Here is a 22153-nt window from a genome sequence, read left to right as displayed (position 1 = left end):
AGGGAGTTAAGTGTTGTGAGTATTGGAGTTGGAGTGAGCAATGTCTGTGTGTAGAAAGGGAAGTGGGAAGGTGATCACTGGGGGAAGGTGGGCTGGGGGTGCAAGGTCGCCAACAGACTGTGCACTTAAAGTGATGGCTGAGGCAGAGCATCACTGAGTGTCCTCACACGGCCCCTCACTAGCAGACTATGCAGTAGGGCCCAGCACAAAGGAAACGGCAAAGGAGTCCCTTTCTCCTGGGGGGGGGGGGGGGCTCAGCACCCCTACCGGCCAGGCTCCACATATCACTGCAAAGGAGAAACACTCAGAATCCGGTCCATTATCAAAGAGTGGGTAACGAAGGTTGAATTTGGAGCTCATCCAAAGAGAAAGTGGACATTCTTCCTGTGACACGGAGCTCACTTATAACTTCTCCTCCCTCTGGATGTTACTTTCTGATCTATAAAATGAAGGGATTAGACCAAGATTCAGATTCAACAAATTCAAACTCATTTATTGAGAGTCAGCAAGGGGCTCTGCACAGTAAGGAGAACAAATAAAACACAGCCTTCCTCCCATGGAGGAGACAGACACACAAGTGACCGACTCAAGTCAACAGATGAAACTCGGGTGGACAGGATAATGCCCTCTGTAGATGTCAGTCACCTCCCTCCCTGGTCATTCCTGGCATTGCCCAGTGGACTTATGAGCAAAGACCTTTGGAATAAGACAGGAGACCCCACACACACACACCCGGAAGCCAGCCTAATGGAGAACACTGACCGATTTGCCTCCAAATGACAAAAATAATTCCACTGAGTCAAAAGATAAATAGACTGGGGCAGAATATTTGTAACTCATATGGCAGAAAAGTTTTTATAATAAGATGGGTTTCATGAACCCAATTTTAAAATTTGCCAAAGAGCAAAGAGCGGCTACTTCCCAGGAGAAGAAATAAAAACTAGCCCACGAGCATAGAAGAGGTGCTTAACCCCATGCAGAAGGCCAGCTGATCACAGATTAATTTAAAACCATAGTGAAGTGATATTGTAGAGCTTTGAAGGTTTGGTTGACGGTTTTGCACACGATGTTACACAGATTGCAAAGATAGAAAATATTCATCTGTGGGTAGGAGAAAAATCATGGTGCTGCCAATGGGGAGATGGGTTGCTATAGCCTGTGAGGGAAATTTATCTATTCAATTGTAAAATACGCTTACAGTTTTCTGCCCTGGCCCCAAATTTTAGGAATTTACCTGGAAAAAGAGAGAGGCAAGCACCAGTAGGTAAAAATATATGCCCAAAGAAATTCACATCGGTATTGTTTGTAAGAACAAAACCAGCTGGAAACAACCTGAATGTCCCTCAACAGGAAGTGTTAAGTGAGCTGTGGAGCACCCCATTCCAGTTGGGTAACGCTCGCTGTTGCAAGAAACAAGCACAAGAATCCCACGGCTTCACACTAAGATTTCAAAACTGTACCGAGACATCCCAAGCTACCACATCAGACTCACGAGGGTTTCGTAGGATATTTTAAACTTTTGTGGGGGAGACAGTGATGCATCTGTAGTAGAATCCTGGGCAAACTGCTAACTTGAGGTAGTTCACGATTTCAGCGTTGGGTACCGCTACATCCTTTTCAGCGATTGCATCTTTACAGAGCTGTGTTTTCAATGGTTGCTAAGATAAAAAGCAAGTTATCATGCAGAAATCCTTTTGACTGGACTGAGGGTGGTAGTTTCCTGTCCGACTCCAAGGTTGGAGACGTTGCATCCCAAAAGCTCACATATTCTACTTATAAGCAAATGTGGTTCTTCGAGAATGAAATCAAAATATTTCTCTCTATATTGACCACGTTGCTTTTTCAAATGGCTACTAAGGTCTCATGACACACTTACTGAATTCCTCAGTTCTGACAACTTAATAAGTGGACCTGGTAGATATTTCTTTTAGACTGAGGCACCATGAGAAAATTAAGATGCTAAGCACCATGACCTGAGAATTTGGGGAACCTCCAGCTTAACACAACAGGGGTATAATTCGTACTCACTGGGAGTGTCCCCAACTGACATCTGCTTCCACCACATGGTGGGCAGGGGTCCCGATCGTCCTATTCAGCGCCTTTGCCATTCTGCAGCACCTCACAATGCTCTGTTTAACGCAATGGAAGGAAGAAGAGAGGCAGGAGAAGTCCCTGCTTATGAGATCAAGAATGACATATCCAACTTCCCCCCAATAGGCCACCAGTGTAGTCACATGACCCCCACCTGGCTGCAAAGAAGGGTTGGAAATGCAGTCCTTTAGAGGGCAGCCACTTCCTGGCAATGATTCTGCTCTACAGAATGATTGAGGGGATATTCTCTACGAATGTTTGGTTCCACTAGCCACTTCTGGGGACAACAAATGAGACATTCGTTGGCCTTTGGAGGGCCACACACGGACTGCTCTTTGTTCCAACATCTTTTCAAGGATGTTCATATTGCAAACAGCCTCTGAAGATGGAGGGTCTCTGTAGGGAACCAAGTGTAGGCATGTTTCCAGCCTGTTCTAGCTCTTGGCAGGTTACATTTCTGCTCAAAATTCATCCTCTTTGCCTGCTCCGTGATAATGAAGGGGCATTTGTAAATATGTCTCATTTGCCAGCCAGCGAGGTATACATAAAATCTTATCAAGAGAGAGTGCTGGAGGGGCACTGAAGAAAGAAGGGTTTTCTACCCCTGTTTCTGCTTTAGCTCACTTGCCAGGGCCCCAAGGAACATGGGTTTTTGCCACTGCTCAGCCCTGCACAGCTTCTCCAGGGGTAAGTTCCTGCAAGGCCCTGCTTGCTGCAGTGTTTGCCCACTGCGTACTAATGCTTGACTCAGGCAGCAGCGCAGGCCTGAATTCCACCACACAGAGAAGTGCTTGCTGTTCAGTGTGCCTTCTCCTCAGGGCCGTGCATACCAAGGGAGCTGCAGGGGTGGCCACTGGAGGGCCAACCACACTGCCTCTCCCCACATAGCTGGCCCTGAAGCCCCCCTGGCCCCAGCCACACACAAGAGTATACTTCACTTCTGAGGGGATAGCTTCTTAGCATCGGGTTCTGGAAGCACCCAGTGGCAGGCAGCTTCCCCAGGCACCAAATGAACCCTGAACCCTGGCACCTTCTTGAGGGTGACCTTCCCTGGAGCCCTCAGAGGAAGATCTCCAGCAAGTCTCACCAGCAAGGCACTTCAGCACTTTCTCCACCATTTAGTGACCAAGGTGTGCCCTTTTCCAGTGACATCTGGATCTCGGTCCTGGAGAGAGGAGGGCTCTACCTTGGGAATTTACTTCAACCCTAAGGGAATGGTTGCTTTTTGTATACCCACTATTCCTTCATTCTTTAGCATTCTTTTGAACTTTCATGAATTTTCTGCTGATAACTCTTTATGCTAAAACATTCCCTGTTCAAATAGATATATGGTTTCTGACTCCTGACTGGACCCTAACTAATACATTGCCTATTATTAAAAAACAAACAAACAAACAAACAAAAACCTTAGGTTCCCTAAGATTGGGGCTCCTCTGCTGCATACATACACTGCTCTGCATTGTCCCAGGGGACTTGGGGCTGGAAGAGCTTGTGCAACACTGCCACCACTCAGGCTACTACTCTTGATATGAATAGTAAACTGTCTTTCACTTCTGAACCAAGGGTCTCATTACTTCTACCAGCATCCGTGGAACTTAACTTTGCACAAGGATCATATGCCAGATTCCTTATAATTCTTGACAACTATCATGCTTCCCTAGATGATGAAGTACTACGTAGTTATTAGAGATTAAAAGAGATCTTTAAGTACCTCCCTAGTATACTGTTAAATTAAAAATCAAGTTGCTAAATATCTTCACGGGTTTCCATTTTGTTTTAAAAAATCATCTAAATAAATTTATAAGTGAAGGTAGAACAAGAATCAGAAAACAGTTCGTTTTTACTTCACACGTTCTGTGTTTTTTGAATTGTCCACAGTGAGTCTTCCTTAATTACTTTTTTTCATCACAAAGAACACTGCATTGGTTGAGATTTTTAGAATCAGTTATTCTACTAACGGGGGTATCTCGACCATCTTCTTTTGCAGCCATCCCTGAATGTGCAGACCTGCTCTGCCCAGAAAATTCCAGATGCTCACCTTCCAGCCAAGATGAAACGAAACTGGAATGCAAATGTCTTCCCAATTACCAAGGCGATGGCCACTACTGCAAGCGTGAGTCGATTTTAGATCCTGCTGGTTCATTAATTGAGACTTTTAAGTTACTCAACAGAAAAAAAAGCAAAACCTCACAACCTCCGTAAGATTAACCCAATGGCACTTTTATCTCTCTCTGTGTTAAGTTGAGTGAAATACATCTAACAAGTGCCGAGCACCTGCTCATCCACGATAGCCTTTCACTAAATGGCAGTCTCTCCTTATATCATCAAAACACATAAATAGATTTTTACACATAGTTTTATATCAATTGTACCAATGTTAGGATAAAATGGAGTCTGTCCCTCTTTCTTTCCTTCTTTTTTCCCTTTCCTGTCCATGCTCATTTGCTTTGTGAGAGATTGTGTTGTGTATTGTTTATGAGCATGAATGCTGGTGGCAGACTGCCAGCATTCAGATCCCAGATCTACTTATTACTAGATACATGACCTCGGACAAATTCTTTAACTTGCCTGTGCCTCTGTTTTCCTATCTATCAAATGTGAGTAATAATGGCTCCTACTCTAGAGAGTTGTTGTAAGGAGTAACTGAGTTAGTGTATGGGAAATGCTTGGACTGGGCCAGTACATACAAATACTACAAGCATTAGTGCTTCCTTTCAGGCTATTGTATATTTAAATCCACACATAACATGGCATAGCAATATATCAACACAGTATCTGTAGTTGTAATCTCTGACAGCCTTATACAAATCTGTTCCACAGGAGGGGGGAACCAGGTAGGTAAGATGAACTGTTTCTTACTCTCTCCCTCTCTTAAACTTATCAAATTACCTGTGCAATTTTGATGAGCTCTTATCCTGTCATTGTCTTTCAAGCCATCAATCCATGTTTACAAGCAGTCTGCCACCCTCACGCACGTTGCACGTACCTGGGACCGAATAGGCACAGTTGCACATGCCAAGAAGGCTACCACGGGGATGGCCAGGTGTGCTTACCAGTAGACCACTGCCAGACTAACTACGGAAACTGCTCTACAGAGTCTACAGTGTGCATATATGACGGGCCTGGACAGGTGAGCACGTGATGCAAGGAACTAGGGTGTCTAGAAGTAGGACAGGCCACCAAAGGTAAAACTGTGCCATAGGTAGCATTTGTCTGCCAGGTTCTCCTACTTGGCCCTTTCAATACTCAATTTGGGCTTCCTCTCCAGGTAGACCTCCCTCTGCTCAGGGGTAACCTCACTCTGTCCCCTCCCCAATCCATCCTCTGAATTCATACTTTCCCAGATCCCCAGGAAAAACTTAACTGTCCTACCCCCTCTTGTGCTCCGGTCCTCAATGGTGATGGGCAACATATTTAGATTATATTAACAAATTAGGGACAGCCCAGGTGGCTCAGTGGTTTAGTGCCAACTTCGGCCCAGGGTGTGATCCTGGAGCCCCGGGATCAAGTCCCATGTCAGGCTCCGGCATGGATCCTGCTTCCCCCTCTGCCTGTGTCTTTGCCTCTCTCTCTCTCTCTCTCTCTCTCTCTCTCTGTGTGTGTGTGTCTCTCATGAATAAATAAATAAAATCTTTAAAAAAAAAAACAAAATAGATTAGCAAATTCACTGTTAAACAAGTCTTGGGTGAATATGCCATTGACTTTCACTTGCAATCCTCCATTCTCTCTCATCTTTTCAAAGTCATAGAGGACTCTTGGAACCAAAAATATTCTGTCCCAAAGAGATGAGCATGACAAAATGTTGGGCAGCCCCAACAGAGAGTAGGGAGCAGTGAGGATATTCTGGGGTGAGACCTTGTTCCTCTAACTCATATCATAACCTTGATGAGTAAAAAACAGCCAGGTCCAGAGACTTTTCTCAGGAATCCAGTTGAAAAAGCCTTTTCACTGATACCTCATCCATCCATCAACTATTTAACAGATGCCCACTGTGTCCATAACTGCACATCAAGCTCAGTGGAGGAAATCTATCTGTACAGAAGGATATTGCTGCCCAGGTGGAAGGAAAGGCTTCAGTACCCAACCTCAGCAGAGTCATTTGTTCCCGACAATCCGATCACTCCATGGCAATGCTCTTGGAGTTCTCTGCAGAGAATCTGCCCGATCTTATCTTCTGGGGGGAAAAAATGTATATCACACGCCATTTCTGTTATCAATATCTGAGGCAGGTTTGGAAAGAAATGCAAGGAGCTGAGCCTCCATCCTCAAAATGAGGACCCTTATGGGAAAAGCCATATTACACTCTGAGCCAAGTTCCCAGGACGTTGGGAGTGAGATTAAAAATAAACTTTGTCTCCAAAAATGGATCCAAGGCAAATTTTTAAGTCTTAGAAGCCCATCATTCACACAGACGCAAGGCACTCATTATTCCCAATATTCCAGAGCAGAGTTCCTCAACTTTGGAATTACTAGCACTTGGGACTGGATAACCCTTTGTGGTGGGGGCTGTCCCATGCATTGCAGGGTGTATAGCAGCACCCCCAGCCTCTGGTGACAAACCCTCCACCCTCTGTTGTGACAATCAGAAATTTCTCTAGACATTGCCAATGTACCTTAGGTTGAGACTCCTAACTGAAAACCACTCTTCTAAAGCAATAATATTTCCCATATGAACCTCAGTCTCCACTCACTGGTAGACAATCTAAAACCAGGAATTATGGAACCAGAAAGGCCCAGCATTAGGAAACAAGAAAGCCAAAAAGGTAAACTTAACAACAAAGGTGTAATTTCCCAATGAGCAAAATATATAGACCTGACTCCCAATTCTGAAAACTTAGACAAATTTTTCATTTAAGCCCACACTTTGGACCTGCCAGTTTTTATGGCAAAATACAAATGAATTAGAGAAGGATGTCAGCCTCCATGACTAATAAGAGCCCTTTGTTTTTCTCTCCTGGTCTCCTGAAGTCTCACTGTGAGTGTAAGGAACATTACCGCAATTACATGCCTGGAGTGGGGTGCAGCATGGTGGATGTCTGTGAGTCTAATAACCCCTGTCACAGGAATGCTAACTGCAGTACCATCGCACCGGGCCAACCCAAGTAAGTCTGTTCAGCTCCACACCGTCTTAACATGTGGTGGCCAGTCAATGCTATAAGTTCCCTGAAAGGTAGGAAATGTGTCTGTCTTGATTCCACCTCCTCCCCCACCTAGCACCATGCAAGAAGTATGGTAGATACCAAGTAAATCTTTCTTTAATCACTGAATCATTCAACAATTGTTTCCTTTATAATGATCCTTAGAAAGTGCTGACACATGGACCTGACCTGATGACTTGGTGGTAAGTGGTCAGAGCGTGGGTGAAGGAAACCACCGTTGCCAGGAAAACACTTGTCAGCTGTGATGACAGGCATTTGACCTTGAACATGTATGGCTGCTTCCTCATTCATGAAATATTGCTTGCTGATGGTGCCAAACAAGATTGGGGAAGGTGAACTAACAGCAGTGCTGTTTCCTGGACTCCAGGTTTTAAGAGAAGGGACTTACCGAGAGTAAAAATATTTGTGTGAAAACTCCTGAGGCAAAAGCAGCTTGTGAGGTGATAAGAAAGTGGTCTTTGGAAGTGAAAGACTTAGGTTTGAGTCTCAGTACTGGCAGCTACCAGGTGAATGACCTTGGGAAAGTGACACTGTCTCTCCGGTCTCAGTTTCCTCCATGTATGACATGAGCATAGTGGTGTTTACTATGTTGTGAACATTACATGAGAGAATGTTCTAGAAACGACTATGCAGCTCTATTATGTTTTCATTAGTGGTTGGACTGGAGCTAGAACTCCAGTATTTGACTTCCAGACAGAGGTGCTACCTCTGTGTCACTTTCTGTTCCCATTGTCATTGGCATCTGTGAAGGACTCTTTGCTGCTGTGACCTCAAAGCCATAGCAGACATCGACCTATGTAACTACTAACTGGTTTCTGTGTCTGCAGAGCCCCTTTTTATCTTCTTCGAAGCTTATACTTTTTATACTCAAGTCTTGAATGTGTGGATCTGCCCAGATAGGTTTCATGATTGTTGTGTTTTATCCAGGCAAATAAGTAGATCTGTACTCAACTATGGGTAGAGTCAAGAGAGCTCAGGTGTCAGACACCTAGGTCAAGTCCCAGCTCTGCCATTTGCCTTAACCTCTCTGGGTTGTGTTTCCACTATCATGAGAGGAGAACTGTACTTTTCACTAGGCCTGTGATGAGGATTCCAGAGAATATGTTCACCAGCCTCTGAGCAGAACCTGGCGTGTAGACAGCACTCCACACATGTGAGCGCACACGCCAACATACCACAGTCATACAGGCAGGCACGTAGGCACCCACACATATGCATGGACAGCTCACAGACTTTTTACCATCGTCTCAGAAAGTCTGAGTGCAGTGCTTTAAACACTTGCCCTCCTTTGTATTTGAAAGGATAAAATCAAAAATGAAACTGGAAGGAACATCAGAATAATTTAAGCGGCATTAAAGCTTGTGTTTAGAACGTTGGTGGGGCCACCAGTGGATTTTTAGGAGGAGATGTATCACTCATGAACCTCCTTGGACCTCTTCCCCCCAAAAGATGGACAGGCTACAAAGAAGACAGAGCTAAAGACTGGCTACATTACACTGAGTAAATATGGGTCTAATATCACTAACATAGTTCAGGTAATTTAGTTACCTTGGATAAAGATTCATTCTGCTTATGCCTCTTCAATATGGCAAAGGTTCTAAGCAGAATATTCAAAATCACACAGAGCTAGTCATAGATGTCCACCCAATAAAGAACAAGATTAAATGTGGGCCCTCTTGCTCATCACTGGGGAGACCTTGGACAGGCCAAATAACTTTTCCTTCACCTGACAAGTCTGCTAGAGACCTAGAATATCTCCCTGGGAAGAGTGAAGCCGATACATACATGCATCCTTTTAGACTATAAGCTCCATGTTGATGATTACTAAGAAAAATAAATAGCTTCCGGCCCTGCCCCGAGCACTGAATTTTAAAGGGCCCTCTTCTAGCCCTACACTAGGTCCACCAGGGCAAGGGGTCAAAGGAGTAAGGGACATGATCTCCTAGGCCCGAGTCCCCCTTATAGACCACACTCAGGTACCTCTGCGTGCATGCTTCCAAACCAGCTCCTAGGACCCGCACAAGTTCTTCCTGGTACCATCCTCCCCAGGGCATGGCTAAGAGCTGGTTGTTGGCGGGGGTATGGATGAACAATCCCATTCCACCACTCTCACAGACACCCCTTTGGCTAGAGTTCCACCCAACTACTGTTCTTGAAACACACCATTAGGTTCCCAGCTTCATACACTTGTGCGTGCTAGTCCCCTTGCAGAGACATTGCCCTCCTCACCTCCCCTAAGCCAGGCTAGCTGACCCTTCACTGTTCACCACTTCTTGGCCTTTGGGGTAAGATCGAGTGATCATTCACTGTTCAGTTCAAGTGTCTCTATCTCTAGGATGTCTTCCCTGGCCCTCGTTCACCCTGAACTGTGATGAGTACACAGCACAGTGGTGATGAGCACAGGTACTGCCACCGACAGGCTGTGTGGTCTTGAGTGAGATACCTAACCTCTTTGTCCCTCTGTCCCCCTCTATCAGCCCACCTAAAATGTGACTAATAATGGAACCTACCTCATAGCGTTGTTGTATTAGGTAAGATACCAAGATGAGGCCCCTGCAGAGGTGACTGGAATAGCAGCTATCAATAGAGGCTGGCTATCAGTCTCACTGATCTCCATTCCCAGTTGTGATGGAAGGTCCTTGGGGGTCCCGCCTCCCTCATCTTTAGTGCAACAGCTCCTGTCACTTATTAAAACAATGACATGAGTGACACTTTGGAGGAACAAATGAATCAGTGAAGGACTGAAATGAACAAGCAAACAAGGGAAGGAAGCAACCAGTCAGTCCTTTGGGACACCCTATAATTTCTAGATCTCAGCCAACACTCCACGTAAGTAATTCCATTGCATAACTTATAAAATGCCAGTGGCTTATGGATATTTTCAGAGCTGCAAGACAGCAAGAGGCCTTCGCTCCTAATAAAGAAGCAACTTGATTGCAGGGAACATGCCACGGCCACTGAAAGCATTGAAGTCAGACACCCCATCTCGTGAAATCTCAGATTCTGGACCAAGATTTTAAACAACAATGAAAAGTGTTTATATCCCACACATTCCATTCGGTGCTATGACTGTTAAAACAATTCTCCTGCCACTCCTAGACCAGCCAAGCCACTGTACACAGAACAGACTATTGGCCTCACCACAGCTTAGGGAAGTTTTAGAGAGAAACGTACTTGGCAGTTTGTTCAAGCTTCTTCTTGCTATTATTAGCTGTCTTGAAATGACATTCATGTAATTTAGCACAAGGACTATTGTGTCACCCTAGGAGGTACCAGTCTCCCTGTGGGCTTTGCAAATTCACCGTCGTGGAGTACAGCACCTGCGGAGGAAGCTGGTGCTTGGGTAGGAAACTGTTATTTGACCATGTTGAGTACACGTAACAGTGAAACCACTGTTTCACATTAATGGTTCCTCCAACTCTATCGACATTTGGGGTCTGGAGGACCTGTCGTTGTGGAGGATGCCCCGTGCATTGTAGGGCACTCAAAGCATCCTTGGCCTCCAGCCGTCAGATGCCAGCAGGACTTTTATCTCAGTTATGACAACCAAAAATATCTCTGGACATTCTCAAGTGTCTCCCGGGCACTCTGGTTGCTCTATAAAAATTCCAGAGTCTCAATCAGTAAATAATCTGCCCATCACCCATCCAACCAGGAGACTCACATGTGTCCCAGAATTATTTTAAGTGGTCCTTTCTCCTAGAAACTGTCCCATATTTCTCCGGGCACAAGTGCTCACTTCCCCCTCCGTGCCCCATAGCATCCTATTCAACCTTCCCTCATGGTCCTTCTCTGGAACTCAGCTGTGTTTAGGGACTTGCCCTGCTGTATCCTGGCTCCTCCACAGGATGGGTGGCTCCATTTTTCCCATCTCACTAACACTGTCACCATCATTGTCATAGTCATCACCATCTACCAAGTACGGAGCTCTTCCTACATGTCAGTCACTGTGCCAGCTGTCCTTGGTGCATCATCTCCTCCGTTGACAACCCTAAAGGTGTTAGTAAACCCATTTCACAGATGAGGGAGCTGAGACTTCAGGAAGTCAAGTGGCTTTATTTTGTTGCTAAAAATTGTTTGTTTTCAGGCCCATCTTCAGCATGTGAGATACTAACAGGGCCAGACATCTGTTATCATCACCTTTGTAGCCTCCTTCCTAGCAAGCTCCCTAGAATTAAGTAGATACTTGGCAAATAAGCAGTTCGACAATTAGGCATCATCCCAAGTGCTGGATATAATGAGGAGTGAGTGGGATGCAGGTCCTAGGCGAGCTTCCCATCCAGCAGAGGAGATACACCTCAGGCAGAGAGGGCTGTGGAGGAGGAGGTGCCCCCTGGCTGCTCCGATCAGGGAGAGTCAGGAGGCCAGTGATACTCCTTAGAGCAGATCATGCCTGAGCCATGAGGCGAGGCCAGGAGAATATTGCTGGCAGGGCACATGGCCTGAGAAAGACATCACAGTCTTAAAAATTTGGGATTGCTGAAATTTGCAACATGCAGCAGGAAGGAGACACAGGCAAGTCCCCCAGGTGTCTTATGGGCCAGACCCTCTTCCACGGGTGAACAGAGTCCACGTCGTTTCAAGCTCCAGGGTGCCAGATTTCCCTTCTGGAGAGACCCCTCAGAGGGTTGTGTGAAGGACTGATTTGAGGGGTGGAAAAGCTGGTGAGGAAGTCAACACAGCCATCTGGGCAGGGGTAATAAAACCCTGAAATATTTGTTCAGCAAACTTGCTGAAAATATGTCTGTTTGCCATGGGACCATTTTTGGAGACACAACTGGACTTGTGAGTGTGTAACCGTCCTTTGGAAGCCTCTCCCCGACGGGAGTCACACCTGTGGGATGGACAACGGCGGCCTCCCTGCACCTCTCACCTTGCCACGGCCCCCCGCCTTGTGTCAGGTTCCTCACTAACCCCGGGACCCTGATGAACGTCTCCTTCCTAAGCACCAAGCACCTTGCCAGCTTCAGTCAGTGGCCAGCAAACCTCAGTGATGTAGCAGGGCTGTCCAGAGCCAGCCCTGGAGCCAGCCGCTTCCTGAGCCCGGGAAGCCGATGATTGAATTTTCGGGATTGTGCAAGCTGGCTAATAGCCGACCGCAGTTTGAGACAGGCCAAGGTGCAGTGTGACCCACGGGGACAGACTGGGCTCCAACCTGACTCTGCCGAGCACTGGCTCTTAAGTGCGTACCGGCTCAGCCTGCAAGCACACCTTTACACTTTTTCCTTGACTCTTAGTCTTTTATGAAACTGTTGTATAAAACTGTGGTAAATTTCATTGTTTATGTGTTTTTTGCAATTTGAGTGCCAGTTATTTTCAACCATTCAGCAGGCACCTGCTTAAACCAAGCTCTGCACTAGATCTCGCACTAACGCAGGGCATAAACATGTGCACAGGGCAGCCCCAGTGGTGCAGCGGCTTAGTGCCGCCTGCGGCCCAGGGTGTGATCCTGGAGACCCTGGATCAAGGCTCTCTGAGTAGTGCCTGCTGCTCCCTCTGCCTGTGTCTCTGCCTCTCTCTCTCTCTCTCTCTCTCTCTGCATCTCTATGAATAAATAAATAAAATCTTAAAAAAAACGTGCACAGCCCTCGCCCTTTCTCTGATCTCTAACAGGGAGTTGGTCTGGAGGCTCTCAATACTCAATGGCTCTAACCCCTGAGACTGTGTTTTCACCTTCCCCGTAGATGCACTTGCCAGAAGGGTTACGTGGGTGACGGCTCAACTTGTTACGGAAACATCATGGAGCAACTGAGGGAATTAAACACTGAACCCAAAGGAAAATGGCAAGGAAGATTGACCTCTTTCATCTCACTCCTGGGTATGTGGCTACAGGTGTTGATTGACACGTAAAGGGCAATCATCTTGCAGCCAAGGCACCTGCAAGGCACAATCCTTCAGAAAGGGACAGGGGAGGCATCTATTATAATTGGGTCCCTAGGGAGGCATCATGCAGGCCAGAGGGAAAAAACAGGCAGCTCTGTCCAAGGAGACAAGGAGGTAGTGCCAAGAGGTCCAGCAGTGCAACAGGTGGTAGGCAGAATGCTGAGGACAGGGTCCTGGGGTCACTGGAGATTAACAAGTCTGCAGTAACAATGTGATAGGGCAGCTACTGATGTGAGGATGGAGACCATTCTCTTTCCCTGGACCTTATGGGTCCTCCAAATGTGAAGCAAGTTTGGCAGTAATAAGGGAACAGAGAGTCACTAAAACCTGGGGCTGTATCCATGGTCCACAGTGGGGGCCAGGGAATTTGGAGAACAGGTGGTGTGATCTTCTCACATGTTCCTGGTGTTTAGCATTGTTGCCCCACCCCCTCCCCAGCCACTAATTGTCTGCAGTGACACCAGCCCCTCAGGCAGGGTGACAATCTAAAATGCCTTCATCTTTTCCAAATGCCCTCCAGGGGCCATTACCTAACACCCCCTTGAGAACGAACTATTACAGTTGATTGCCCCATTGGACAAGACTTTCAATAAGATACAAATCTGGCCAATCAACAGAAAGTAAAACACTGACTTGACCAATCAACAGAAGCCTTAAAATGTTAATACCAAGAATTCACCAGTCACCAAAAAATGATTTCCCAGAAAGAGCACAGAGGATGGATCAGTGCCACCTTGTTGGCATAGGTCTTCCCACCCAGCCTGCACACGTATCCTCCTCTTGCCCAGGCATCTTCCAGGGAATCAAGTACTTGTGACTTGCTTCCGGCTTCTTACAGCCTCCCTCTGAGGCCTCAGACTATCAGATGACAGCAGGCAGGGGTGACAGTGTCCTTTCCAGAGTATTCCTTCGAGCATTTCCCTGAACAAAGCCCCATCACCTTCCACCCACTTATGAAGTGCTGGTCCACGTTGTCTGCTATGTGACAGCCCAGAGCCCGCCCTGCTGTCCCAGCTTCTCCAGCAGGATGGAAACAGCTCCCGCTACATAACTTGCAGGGCATCATGCAAAATGACAAGATGGGGTCCTTTGTTCAAAAATTATTAAACATTTCACGGCGGCAACAGCAGAGAATTACATCAAGCATGAGGCTCTTCTGAGCTGGCCCTGGATGGAACAGGCCTGTGTCTCCACTCACTGTGATGACAAACAGCCCAGAAAGTCAGGCACGGGTCAGGGACCTGCCAGGATTGTCTGAGGATTTTGTCACATGACCCTCACAGAAGGTGTCATCCCAGGGTCTCCTTGAAGCCAAACCATAGTTCCGTAGAACTCCTCTGGGGCCGTGCATCATGACGCCTTTTGCTTTCTTGGAGCTTCCCGGGTTACAAGAGCCACACATACCAGTTAGAATAGATAAGCTCATTGCTTGATTTACTCTTCATATGCCTCTGACTCACTTGGTGTTTTCCTTCTTTACATATTTCTATTCCCAAGACAAAACCTATGCCTGGCCGCTAACTAACCTGGGACCCTTCACTGTGCTCTTGCCCACAGACAAGGGACTGAAAGGATTCAATGTAAGTATTTAAAATAAAGTGGTAAACCCACAACAAAATTAAATCTACTGATGATAAGGATGGTGATTGGGGTGGGGGGGGTAAGTAAACGTTTAGTAAAATATGACACCCTGACCACATGTACACTGATTGTAAGACATGTACTTGCATGTCCAGCAAGACCCTTACCAGCTCTCTAGAGGGCCCACCAGTGTCCCCTTCCAATCAAGACCCCTTCAAAGGTAACAACTGAGGGATCTTAAGTATCATCACATGATAAATAGAATTTGCATAACGTAAAACTGCTTACTTCCTGCAAGAAGAATTAACCTAACATATAAGCTATATATTCATTCCTTTAAGATCATAATAAATGATGGAATCCCTGGGTGGCTCCATTGGTTAAGCGTCCAACTCTTGATCTTGGCTTAGGTCTTGATCTCAGAGTTGTGAGTTCTGGTCCCACACTGGGTTCCATACTGGATTCCATGCTAGGTGTGGTGCCTACTTAAGAAAAAGTCATCGTAAATGATGACGGTGGAGGAAAGTAGGAGTACACTGTGGTCTTCTACATGAGCAGCTGCTGTCTGAAGTAATATCATGCAGTGGGAATGAAATCCATGATGCCTGGAGGAGGCATCCTATCATGAAGGTGTCAATACAGCTGTTACTTTTGGTTTAACAGAGATAATGGACGTGATGATGTGCATAAAAGTGGTTTATCTTAATCCAAGATATTTTGTGATGATAATTTTTTGCTGCATTGAATAAAAACCCAGGGAGTGCCAGACCCCTCACCCTAATATCCACCACTGTCAGACAATCTGAGATGAATCAGCCATTAAACTTCAGAAGTAGCCTCATGTCCCTCCTACTGGGGAAGGAAACTTTCGAATAGGGAATGTCTCTGCACAAGGCACTTTGCATGTGGTCTCTTGTTTAATATATAGATTATTCACACAGAATTAATAAAAAGTATCTGTTGAATGATTGCTGACAAAATTTAATACTGACAAAATGTAGAGTTGGTCCAGTGGATTTCAAAAATCCTAATTTTCCTGTTCAAAAGCTCTATGGATCTACTTTGCACTTTCTTTTTTAAATTTAAATTCAATTAGCCAACATACAGTACATCATTAGTTTCAGATGTAGTTTTCAATAATTGATCAGCTGCATCTAACAGCCAGGGCTCATCCTATCACGTGCCCTCCTCAGTGCCAGTCAGTCACCCAGTTACCCCGTCCCCCCACCCACCTCCCCTTCTGCAACCCTGAGTTTGCACTTTCTTTTCACATAACTTCTTGTTTCTTTCCCGTCTGCTCTGTGGGCTCAAGATGATTGCTGAGTGCCTACACCTTCCTTACTGCTGGCGGTCTGGGAGGACACGGAACACCACCTCCCACTCTCCAGATGGCACTGCCCCCAAAGTCACCTGTGTCTGAGAAAGCCCAAGCCCGAATTAGGGTACCCTGGCATTGGTGTCTCTGAGTGGCCAGTGCATGCCCCACAGCCTCACTTTGTCCTTTAAACACCAATGGAGACTGAGAGAACTGGCTCTTTTTCCTTAGGTAGAAGATCTCTTGGTGGATAAGGAGGCTGCTCAGTACTTTGTGAAACTCCACATAATTGCTGGGCAGATGAGCACCGAGCGTATGAATAACACAGACACTTTCTACACCCTGACTGGAAAGTCAGGAGAAATCTTCAATGGCGATAAGGTGAGGGTCTCTCTGATTTTCACTCCCAGAAAAGAAGTGTCTGCTGAGCCAGTGCCCACAGAATCTCTGTCTGTGTTTGGCCCCGTGCAGGTTACAAGGAACTTCCTTCTTTATTCCTTGTTTGCCAAAGCACTTCCCTATGAGGGAAGAAGCTGAGAGCAACACCAGGAGGGATCTGGCAGGAGAGGAGGATTGTGGAGACAGGGTTATAAAATGTTGGGCTTTGCTGTGGTTTGAATTCATCTTTAAGGGCACATCATTCAGGTGTCAGCAGGAAGGAGAAGCTGTGCAGTGTGTTTCCTGGAAGTGCCGGCACAAAGCCAGATCAGCATCCCTCTTATAAAAGGAAATGGATTATGTTTGTGTTTTAGGTTGCTGGAGCTTATCCATCTTCTGCAAACCTAGCACTCTTTCTCCCCTATGCCATGAGTCCTGTTCTGTTGTTTATGTAAAACTACCCTCCCCCTTCTCACAAATTACTTTTCCTGTCACTTTACTGAGCGAAAGAGGATGTGATTAATAGAACATGCATGTGCGGGTTATGACCTATATTGTTGTATTTCACCAACTATCAACAGTTGATAGGTTATTGAGCACTTAATCTATGCAAAATACTGACGTAAACCTTCATTTATGTTGTATAAGACTGGCAACAACCTCATAAAGGAGATTTTTCAAGTGGGAAAACCAAGAGATCATGAGTAAGGGCCAGAGGCAAGATTCAAATGCAGATCTCCTTGCCTGATTCATTAACCAGTGTGTTGTACTGTGTGTGTAAGGATGGATGGATGGACAGACGGGTGGATGGACGGATGGACGGATGGGTGGATGGATGGATGGATGGATGGACGGTGGACAGATGGATGGATGGATGATGGACAGAGATATCTAGATAGATGGATGAAAATGTAGCTTCTTTTCTCACAAGGACATTCTTTCACTCATTCATTCATTCACCCATTCCTTCACTCATTCAATACATATTTATTGTCTATAGCTTATAAGAGCCACATGAAAGGAAGAAGGAATTAGTTTCAGTCATTTATGCAACAAAAATTTTTTATTCTGTGCCTTGGCTATAAAACACACTAAAGTAGGTGATAAGTTTACGGTAAATTGAATCGTTTTGCCCTTTTTGCCCTTGCAGGCTATTGGGGGAGACTTATGATTCCTTATTCATATTTAGCAATCACTGGTAGTCATCAGTGGTTTCACACATTATCTCATTTGATCTTAATGAAAGACCTGTGAAATCAAGCAAGCAAGTGCCAACTTTCCTATTTGAGATTAAGTGATTTATCCAAGATCATATAGCCAATAGATGACAGCCAAGGACTCAGGACTTCTAATCCAGTACTCCTTCAAGGATACCACATGAATTTTATTTTTTCTTGGTGTTTTAGGACAATCAAATAAAGCTTAAACTCTGTGGAGGCAAAAAGAAGGTAAAAATTATACAGGGGGACATAGTTGCTTCCAATGGGCTCCTGCACATCCTTGACAGAGCCATGGACCAGATGACACCCACATTTGAGAGCAACACTGAGGTGAGACATTTCCCAAATCCATCTTTCTTTGTTCCCGGGAGAGTCATATCAAAGAAGAAAATGCATGCCAGCACTATGTGGTTGTCCTTCTTGTGCTCTAGGACCCTAACCATGGGGAAAATAGGATAATTTCTGTTTTCAGTGGAATCCTGGGTACTTTTGCCAACAGAAAGAAAACCATACAACAGGTGCATGAAAGATCTCAATTTTATGACCTCTTTCATGGCCACATATGATGATTCAGTCTAGTATCCATTTGTCATGAAAAGTTCTCTCTTGTGCTTTATGGGGGAGGGCAATCCTCACTGCAATAGAAATTTATTTCTTTTGACTCATTTGATGATGGCCAAAGGCTACCTCAGAATACACAGATCTAAACCACTTTTTCAATAACAACAGGAAGCATTTCTATAATGTGTTGTGGTTGACTTGGTTCTTTTCTATCCACATTTACCTATAAACTCTGTCACAAACCTTTTAATGTTGGGGTGTCTACTTCCTAAACTGCCTGTTTCTTTTTGTGATTTTTAGCAAACCATAATGACAATGCTGCAACTAAAATACAGCAAGTTCAGGTCTTTGTTAGAGGTACGTACTTTTCATGAGCTTCTGGAACATGGTTTTATGTCCAGTCTTTTATATAATGAGCAGAGGTGTCAATGATAAATATTTGCCAAGGAATGACTTGAAGTATTTGTCAGAGATAGGTTGCAGATATAACCTTTCATTTCTCAAATGCAGGAAACCAATGTGGGACGTGCCTTAGAAGAAGATGGGGCTGGCACACCATACACCATTTTTGTTCCAAGTAATGAAGCCTTGGACAACATGAAGGATGGCACTCTTGATTACCTCCTTTCTCCAGAGGTATGGTATTCTACGTACTCTGATGGCATCGTGTCAGCATTGCTGCCTCAGCCTATGCCCATACAGACTTTTTGCAAACTAGAGATGTTCATGTATCACCATCTACCCTCTAGCAACCGAGGCAGACATCATTAATCAATCACAGTCCTCTGGAACCATGGATGTGGCTCCAATATCCTGGACAGAGTTCCAAGTAGCCAGTCAGACTGAGCACACGAAATAAAATCTATTTGCTGCCCTAGTTCTACATGATTAGTTTGATTTTTTTCCTGGCTCTTCTAGTATTTCTCAGTGGCAAAATCAATATTTTGATTTCCCTACTCCAAAACTACCGAGAAGATGAATTCCAAACTAAACCATCCTGGGCCAGGTCTAGGCTAAATGTAAAAGGCACAAATCTTGGGGGACCTGAGTGGCTCAGTGGGTTAAGTACCTGACTTGACCTCAGCACAGGTCTTGATCTCAGGGTCGTGAGTTCAAGCCTCATGTTGGGCTCCATGTTAGACATGGAACCCTCTTTAAAAAAAAGAAAAAGGAATAAATGTTATTTTTAGATGCCCCAGACATTGCTTTCTATTGCATTCACCTCTCTTCACAATAACCCTCCACCCCTATTTACCATAAGACTTCAATTCTTTCACATTCTCATCTAGAAAGGAGATTTTTCTCCTTCACCCAAGAGCGTAAATCACTGGCACCAGTTAAAGTGTTTCCTCTCCCAGAAATAACAGCCTAAAGCTGAAGGGAAGAGTGACTAATTATGGAATTTCGTTCATTAGAATGTCATGTGATGGAATTCTAGGAAGGGCCACAGCCTTCCTCCAGTGCCCTAAAATCATGCCACCATCCTGCCAATGGGGCAAGACTACTCACAACCTCATGTAGATCAGCTCATTGCACAAAATGAGGGGCCCGGATCTTTTAGGGCAGAGATTCCTAAATTTCAGTGTACTTAGAAATCACCCTTGGAGCCTGTTATGTAGGTGGCTCACAAACCATTCCCCAAGCGTTCTGATTTAATGGCACCTCTATGAGATCTAGAAATAGACATTTGGGGAAAGTACCAACTTTTTAACTCAGGTGACCCAGGCCACACTGTTTCTGGAACCCTGAGACTCGTTGCATGTATGGCTTAGAGATGCACAGGGCTACAAACCTCTCTAGAATACTTTTGGGCATCTACAAGGACATCTTGCTTTCAGAAAATTTTGGATTAAAAAACGTGTGGATCCAAAAGATAAATCAGAAGGTAATCTCTCACATTGCAAGCAGATGTTCACCATGTGAAAGGATTCACTATGGCTTTCTGCTTGAACAGTTGGATTTCCCAGTGTCTTCAAGATAGAGCACTGTTGTAAAACTATGTATGATTCACATGCACATTTTCTGAAACGTAAACATTGCAGAAAAACTGGTGTAGCTCTCTTTGGAACACAAATTCACGCTGAATTTTAAAGCAAAAAAGTAATAATAATTAAATAATAATAATAATAATAATAATAATACTCCCCTGGGAGATTATTAAAATCCAGAGATTATATGGCTTCACTGAGTCCATAGCTTCTACTTTAATACAGGTTTTTAAAAATAATATTAAAGGCGTTCTCAGACAGCTAACCAGCTACACCTAGAATTAAAGCAAAATCTTTTCATTCGAATAGAAAAATAGCAACCTCCCTGCTTTTCTGTCAACCACCTTTGCTCAGAAAGCTCTCGTCTTTGTCTTCCTTCCTAAGTCCTTGGAGCTGTGGCTGGAGCAGCTTGCTTGGGCTATGGGGAGGAGACTATGTAGTCTTCCCAGCCCCCTCCAGGGAGAGCGCCTTGCAGCCTGACACTGACCTAGGGCGGGAGCACTTCTACAGCAGCAGCTGGCCTGTGCGGAGCTCGGGGCTCAGGGCTCCCTTGGCTCCACAGAGAACCGATGTGCCGCTGCCGCTGGCTCCCCATCTCCTTGCTCCCAGAGGCAGCATCCTTCTGCCCTCAAAGGTTATAAACGCTGCAAGTTTCCTGGTTCTGAGTCAACAGTCTCCTTCCACATTGGTTTCTAGGTGAGGAATAGGATGATCTTTTCCGCTTTATTCTCAGGTCCAGAGCCTGTTGAGTTAAAGCTTCTCAACCTCTAGGAAGGTCTTTGTCTCTCCAGACATTTGAATAGCATGCTTCAGCTTTATTTCAGGGATGAAATCCAGCAGGAGACAGAAAGGGCCCCATCAGCTCTGCCGATGAAATGGAAAATAAATAGATTTCATTAGAGGAGCGGCTTCTGATTCTGATCTTAGAATGCCACATTTCCTTCCCAGCATATCTTTTTGCTTCGGGGAGAACTAAAGCAAAAAGTCCAGGAACTATCCTGCCCCCACAGAGACTGCAGCTACTGATAAGCAGCCCCAGTTATGATTTGTCACCGAACCAGGCAAAACAAAAGCAAAGGGAAGGAGAGACTGACCCCACCAGCTCATGAGATAAAGGGAGGTGACACCGTGGAGTCCGGGCTCATACGAGCAATGTGGTAGAAAAGCTCTATGACCTGGCATCAAAGGGCTGGGTTTTTGTTTTTTTGTTTTTTTGTTTTTGTTTTTGTTTTTTTTTTACCTAAAACGTCAGGGAGGGGGCAGATGTCTTCATGAGAGAGAGGCTCTGCTAAAAACAGCAGCTCCTGGACACGCATCCTGCTTAGCTGAGCCACCTGGACTGACTCCTAAATGAATGATGGCCCTCGTGGCCCACGGCCACACGAGGCAACAGGCACACACGATGGCAGGGATGATGCCCAGCAGCTCCTCGGCCCTTTTCTTTCTCCTGCTTCATGTAAAAAAAGGATCCAACGCCAATTAATTCTGGGGCTCTGGAAGTGAATGATCCAGTCGGTAACGTCCTCCCTATAGAATCAGAGGATCAGAAGGGGTCCCACTACTCTTTATTCTGCAGGTGAAACCAAGGCCTGGAGGGAGCCATGTGGCATGCTCAGGGTGACAGAGGCCCAATCAGGACCGCAAGGTCAAGCTCAGTGCTTTTCCTAGGACCCCTTCCCCCCTTTTAACTTATTGGCACAAGTGTTTGCACGGGGCCCGCCATATGCCACACACTTTATGGCCTGGCAGCCCATTCATACACCAGGCAGATCTGGCCCCTGCCTCCCGAGGGTGTGCAGTCCCTTTGGGCTGGCATCACCCATCGGTCCCCACTTTTTCTCACCCCTTCCACCACTGAACATCCAAACTTGTAGTAGCACTGCCTCTGCCGGCAAGTGCTCACATGTGGGAACCGTGAAGCAGCTGTGAGGGGAAGACAAGAGCCAGACACCCAGGAACAGAGCTAGGGCTGCAGGA

The 22153-nt window shown here is 45.5% G+C and overlaps 1 protein-coding gene across 6 annotated transcripts in view; it reads left to right on the top strand.

Annotated features, from left to right (window-relative positions):
- STAB2 (stabilin 2) overlaps positions 1-22153 on the top strand; it is a 137623-nt gene that overhangs the window by 24917 nt on the left and 90553 nt on the right. For all 6 annotated transcript variants that reach the window (XR_008665915.1, XR_008665914.1, XR_008665916.1 and 3 more), the window contains exons 7-15: positions 4079-4204; positions 5025-5221; positions 7060-7193; positions 12935-13068; positions 14631-14713; positions 16261-16410; positions 17814-17957; positions 18489-18545; positions 18699-18824. Coding sequence is in view for 1 of the 6 variants with exons in the window: in XM_055336600.1 (XP_055192575.1) it covers positions 4079-4204; positions 5025-5221; positions 7060-7193; positions 12935-13068; positions 14631-14713; positions 16261-16410; positions 17814-17957; positions 18489-18545; positions 18699-18824 (1151 nt within the window). In the remaining 5 variants the exon portion in view is untranslated. The remainder of the gene's footprint in view (positions 1-4078; positions 4205-5024; positions 5222-7059; positions 7194-12934; positions 13069-14630; positions 14714-16260; positions 16411-17813; positions 17958-18488; positions 18546-18698; positions 18825-22153) is intronic.

Source organism: Nyctereutes procyonoides, unplaced genomic scaffold (assembly GCF_905146905.1).
Source record: "Nyctereutes procyonoides isolate TBG_1078 unplaced genomic scaffold, NYPRO_anot_genome, whole genome shotgun sequence".
In the NCBI taxonomy this organism is placed as follows: Eukaryota; Metazoa; Chordata; class Mammalia; order Carnivora; family Canidae; genus Nyctereutes; species Nyctereutes procyonoides.
The sequence above is the reverse complement of the archived record's forward strand: the minus strand, read 5'-3'. Positions and strand labels throughout refer to the sequence as shown.